Source organism: Hordeum vulgare, chromosome 6H (genome assembly GCF_904849725.1).
Source record: "Hordeum vulgare subsp. vulgare chromosome 6H, MorexV3_pseudomolecules_assembly, whole genome shotgun sequence".
Taxonomy (NCBI): domain Eukaryota; kingdom Viridiplantae; phylum Streptophyta; class Magnoliopsida; order Poales; family Poaceae; genus Hordeum; species Hordeum vulgare.
The window spans coordinates 525,424,910-525,430,928 of record NC_058523.1 but is presented as its reverse complement, the minus strand read 5'-3'; the positions used below and the strand labels follow the sequence as shown (position 1 = coordinate 525,430,928).

The 6,019-nt window shown below is 48.1% G+C and overlaps 1 protein-coding gene across 1 annotated transcript; it reads right to left on the bottom strand.

Annotated features, from left to right (window-relative positions):
• Window positions 1-2,632: 2,632 nt before the first annotated feature.
• LOC123402704 (zinc finger protein 8-like) lies at window positions 2,633-3,876 on the bottom strand. The gene has a single exon (XM_045096645.1). The coding sequence runs from the start codon at window positions 3,679-3,681 to the stop codon at window positions 2,827-2,829; it is 855 nt and encodes a 284-aa protein (XP_044952580.1). The 5' UTR covers window positions 3,682-3,876; the 3' UTR covers window positions 2,633-2,826.
• Window positions 3,877-6,019: the final 2,143 nt, after the last annotated feature.

Sequence of the window (6,019 nt, the reverse complement as noted above, 5' to 3'; positions counted from 1 at the left end):
ATACCATGCCAAGAGAAGTCTCAAATTCAATAGATAACTTTGGAAACAAAAAGGACAAATTATACCGTGAATAATACCAATGTGACAGTGACACCATAAAACTTGAAGTGGTACCATTTAGAACATGTTTTTTTTTCATTTAGTTATTAATCAAATCCGGACTTGGAATTTCGTAACAAGGTACATATGTACCATCTCTACGCCCTGTTTTTTTTTTTGCATGCTTTTGTTTTTGCAAAATTTAAACACAATAGGTACTTGCAAGTAGCATAAGAATCAAATTCGGATCGATCGATTTGGAAGGAAGGAAGAACAGCTGCCGACTCACGAAGAAGAAGCCCCCTCAGTATATCTTAGGCCCTGTTTGGAACCACCCAGATTATATAATTCAGTTTTTATAATCTATTATGTCTTCAAACAGGACAGCTTATGGTGTAGATTATAAAAACTAGATGAAGAGATTATTAAAAACTCATACTCTACTTTACACCAGCTAAAATCAGATTATGATTGCTAATGACCCATTACCCTTGTAAAGTCGAAGATAATTACATTCCTACCACCGCCACCCTACTTTTTTAAAAAAACTAGAGGGTAGACAGGTCATTATGCAATGTAAAACCTAGATTACAGTTTATATAATCTGGACTCCAAACATGTCCACCTAGATTATTTTTATAAATCAGATTATATAATATATCTTTATAATTCAGATTATCATAATCTATTGTGGTTCCAAACAGGATCTTAGAATCGAAGGCTACCCCATTAACTAACTTAAGAGTGTTGTGGGTTGCACGTTAGCCGAAAAAATTTGTTCACACCCAGGGTGTTAGACGGATGACCGGAGGCGACGGAAGGAGGGCGGGGCGGCAAGGCTGACTTGGGAGTCCTGTCGGCTGCGACCGGTTAGGCCGGTGATAGATTAGGCTGTTCGAGGTTGAAGAAGATGTTCTGGTCGTCCATCTTGCATGAAGGCACACAATGAATCGACACACACAACAAAAGCGCACATCGTGCAATTGTTAGCGGAATTTCTTTACCCGGCCGCGAGAAGAGGCTTTTCATAAGCTAGCTCGATCCGGACAGGACAGCCCATGCTTTTCACTAGGACACAGCGGGCCTTGCGTACGTAGTTCTGCATTCATCCAAGAGTTGTTTGAACGCAGCTAAATGCGACTTCTATACAGCGTAAATTATCAGTTCGCTAGTACAAGTAGCTATTTTCGTTATAGCTCATAGTACATGTGTACTGGGATAATTGATGGCGGGGCAATGCAGGATGTGGTCAGGACGCAGTGCAGGCCGGAGTACGTCCGTGTCGGCTTGCTTGCTGGGACAACGAACGAGACACGAAGTGAGCACAAGAAAGTAAGAAACGTCTACCGAAATTGAATTCTGCAAATCAAGTACTCTCTCCGTCACAGTTTAAAAGACACGGTTAAATTTACGTGCATAATAAATAAAATTTAAAGCTCATTGTATTTACTTCTAGCAGTTAATTAGTATTCTGTTGTGAATGTTATTTTTCAGCCAATCTTACAGCCAATCAATAACCACCTAGGTTTCAGAGAATTTTTAAACATGCCTTCTAAACCATAACGAAGGAAGTACGTACTATAATATGGTCACCGTACAATGACATTAATTTACCTAGCGCTGTCCCAGGAGACTGAATGATGTGGAAGGTGTGATCATGTGCATTCGCTTTGAGAGATTAACTGTGCCCCCGTGTAAATTTTTATAAGACATTTTAAGTCACTACTAAAGCATTTTATAAAAGTATATAGAGAGAATATTTTTTAACACAAATTTAACCTAGCCTCGTATGTCGTCGAGGGGTGCAAAGGAAGACGGTGTTGTTTTCTTCAACAAGAACTAGCCTCTAATTTCTAGTCGCATAAAAAAGCCTATAATTTCTGTTCTTGTAAGTGAATTTTTTTCCGCAAGAAAAAAGAATACTTATAAAGACCGATTTTATATGATATATCTTGCCTTGTGCCTATTTTGCAAGTTAGAGAAAACTGTGCGACAGCAAAGAAATCAACCATGATTGAGAGGCAAGCACGAGTTATGTGGTCGTACAGTACATCGATGAGAACAAACATTCTGGTGAGATTCCCGAATGCTCAAATAAACATAACTCACTTCACTTATTTGTTGATATTTTCGGCCACCCGCTCACGTGCCAATCTGCCACGACTAAGTTATTACTATCATAATGCTCAACTATAAGAGGAAGCCCAGAAAGTACATCGCATACCTGGCTTGAGCAGAGCACATGCTAAAAAGAGCCATCTCTGTACAAAGCAATTCAGACAGACAGAGGTAGCTAGCATGGGGCCCGTGGGGGAGGAAAAACAATGCTGCGTACATCAATATATACGGGCCCATGTACGGTGGTGTTGGCCCCACACATTCTACATCTACCGTATGATGGTGAACGCACGAACCTTTGCGCTACATTTCAGTTTGTAAATTTTTACCTTGCATGGTAAATTAAAGTGATACTTATTTTTGTTTCCTTTTCTTGAGATGGCATGCAAAGCTTTAATCTTTGTAGGGAAATTGACGGGTTCAACAAGTCTAGATGGAAATTTTGTACTACTAGTTGTTACCTTCTTCTTGCAAATTACAGGAAGCGATTTCTTTTGATTCCATGATAACTGGGAGAAAAGGGGAGCAAGCTTCCTAGCTAGCTAAACATGGATGGAGACGGCAAAAACGGTGGAGATTATTTGAGCTATTTTGATTGATTGAATCAACATGCACTTGAAACGTACTACTGCCAACTCGCAAGAAGAAAGAAACCTAGAAAAACAAGAGTTACAAATGGAGGTCCAAGCTAAGAGCCTCCTGCTGCCCCAATTCACACCTACCTAGCTTCTCCGGCGACGTCGACGAGCAGGACGACAAGGACGGCGACGAGGAGAGCAAGCTCATCACCACCTTCTCGTCCTTGCTGGTCATCACCGCCCCGGGCTGCACCACCACGGCCGGCGCCATGTCCGCCGCGCCGTGACCGTGACGGACTGCCGCGCCGAAGCTCTCCACGGCCGGCAGGGGCACCCTCCAGTGGCCCTGCGCGACGGGGCTGCCGTCGATGGGCTGCGAGACGGAGCCCGGGCCGCCGGCGTAGGGCCCCATGCCGGCGGTCGTCCACATCGGGTAGTGCGGCGGCGGGTGGTCGTAGCGGGCGGCGGCGGGGTGGTGGTGGTGGTGGTAGTTGAGGAGGGCGCCGTACATGTGGTGGCCGCCGGGGACGTAGCGGTGCATGGCGAGGGAGGCCTGCAGGTGGGCCCGCTTGGCGTGCTGGCGCTCCCGCTTGTGCGCGTTCTGGTGGCCGCCCAGCGCCTGCGACGTCGGGAAGTTGCGGCAGCAGTAGTGGCACTCGAACTTCCTCGTCTCCCCGGCCGCCGCAGCGCCCCCCTTGGCGCCGCCGCCGCCGCCGTTGCCCTCCGACGTGACGGTGCTCCCGTTGGCGGCGTCCGGGGAGCCGGCGCCGGCCTCCTGCTTGCGCTGCTGCTGCTGCAGGGGGTCGTTGTTGGAGAACTCGCGGCCGAAGAGCCGGATGGTGTCCCTTCCCTGTTGCTGCTGCTGCTGCTGCGCCGCCGCCGCCGGCCTGATGAACGGCAGCTGCGAGAAGGAGTCGACCCTGCGCACCTCCTGCGGCGTCGCCATGGCCGGCGAGACAGTAGCTACCTAGCTAGCTACGCGAACGCCAAGAATTCTTCGCGCCTTGCTAGCTTGACTTGGAGCGTCTCTGGCTAGCTAGCTCCTCGCAAGTCTCTCTCTGTAGTGTTTGCGCGCTATGTGAGGAATTTGGCTACGAGTTGGTGCGGTTTTAAGGGGATGGGCGCGCGATGCTTGTGAGGTCGGAGCGGAGGGGGACCATGCATGTACATCTAAGGTCGGACCAAGCAACCACGCAAGTATAGTCTAGGGGACGAGACTTTTTAATGTAAAGACTAAAAAAGTCTGTTTTAGTCTCATGTGAAAAAAACATTATGAACTTTTAGGGATTAAAAGAGGTATTTGGGACTAAAGGAAGAAGCCCTATGAAAGGGACTTTTTGGCACTTCTTCCAACCGTGCCCATACTTTTATCATACAGTCCATGTTTAGTTCTCGAAAAGAAATAAATAGAAACTTGAGACTTTTTAATTGAGACTACTATTTTTTTTTTTAAAACAGGGCCTTAAAACCTCTGGCTCTCCCCCATCCACCCCGCCACCACCACCACCACCACCACCAAGTACAAGACGCAGCGCTGCAGTGGCAGTCGCAGTTTGCCGCTAGCTGCTTTCGCAGTTGGGCACGCACGCCTGGACCTGCCTAGCAGCTACTAGCTTCCTCAACTATCCTCATCCTGCAGCTGCAGCATGCATGCATGCTGGTCATGCATGGTCAGCCTGGCGCCGCTAGCTACCTATAGCTAGCTCTAGCCAGAAATAGCTCGATCATGCGCGTCCCAGGCATGACATAAACTCTCGGCAGATTTTGGGACTAGGTAGTACATATGTGTACACACACGCATGCACTAGCTGCCTATACAGGCTTGAAGCTAGCTAGGCTAGAGACGGAAGGGGAAATTCATCTCATTTCATTTCTTTTGGTCCAGCAGAGGCTTACGTGCACAACGATCCGTAGCTGTCAGTGCCCATCGATCGACCGGCCGAGTGGCCAAAGGGAGACGGGCGTACGTACGGCCGGGCGGGCTCGTGTGACTCCGTCTACTACCTACCCATCGCCATCGTCCGGACTCTCGTTGCTAGCTTGTTCTGCTCTGCACTGCACTGCACCGGGCGGCCACTGGATTGGTTGGCCCTGCCTAGGGCTCTCTTCTTTATGGGAGGTTGGCTTATTTAGGACACGCCCGCCCGAGACCACACCACGGAGGTGCTGCTGCTGCGTACGTGGTGGTCCTCCTGGGGACGGCGACGTGCCTCTGGCCGTGGCCTGTGCTCCAGCTCCATGCCTGCTCCGGCCTGCTGCGTGCATCATGGATTTACTGCTGCGGCCGAGGCCCAAGTTGCTCCTTTTTTACCTCTTTATTTACGCTAGCTTTTGCGGTGATGGCTCTGGCTCTGGCTCCATTGCATGGTTGCATCTTGCATGCTTGCATGCATGGTAGTAGATCGATCGATCGATCTCGATGGCTGGCTGGCTAACAAGACAAGGAGAGGGTATATATGTATGTGCATGGCTCCGTTTCCCCCCTTTGTAACCTTTTCCTTTCCTTGATTGACAGCGCGGTATAATAATTGTAGCCATCATCGGTGGCGCTTTGCACTGGGATCCACATGTTTAATTGTTGCTAGCTAGCTGTTCCTCTGACCATCATATATGCAGTACGTACTCGATCCAGCTTTGCTCCTTCCACTCTCCCTTTTCCTCTCTCTTTTTTCCTTCAGCCTTTTGCAAGCTTTATCTCTTATACGGATCAAGTGGTATACTGGGTGACAAACCGAAATCTCGAAAACATACAAACCAAGAATCCTGAATTCCACACACAATATACTGCTGGAATTTTGTCTATATTGGTCAGCTCATTACTAATTTTCAAAATTCCTAGTAAATCGTAAAGATGCACTCAACCCATTCATGTAAGCTAAAAGGTGGGACTAACATTTAGTCTCATACAGCTCACTTAGAAGGAGTTGGGCTTTCTTATATGGGAGGTTATTTTTTCACATGTAAAAACATGAAAACAAGAGAGACATTCACCCCCGCTTTTCTTCCGTCACCCACCTTGCCTCGTCATTAACGCGCCGTCCCGCGCCGCAGGTTGCGGGAATGAGTCGAGTTGTTGTCTAAATTTTTGCCACACATGATTGGTATGTGAAAGGTCGCACGGGAGCTGAAACATTTTGTTAAGCTGCACCCTTCGGCTGTTGGCTGTTCGCTTTATCTCCCCTCTTTTCGTTTCGTGTTCTGTCGCCGTCAGTTCGCCTCCTCCTCACGCCATCCAGTTCGAAAGCTATGAGATACTGCTAGGTTCTTCCTCATCCCGCCTTGCA

Coding starts and splice junctions, on each gene's coding strand:
- LOC123402704 (XM_045096645.1), bottom strand. CDS start 3,681: ATGGCGACGCCGCAGGAGGTGCGCAGGGTCGACTCCTTCTCGCAGCTG.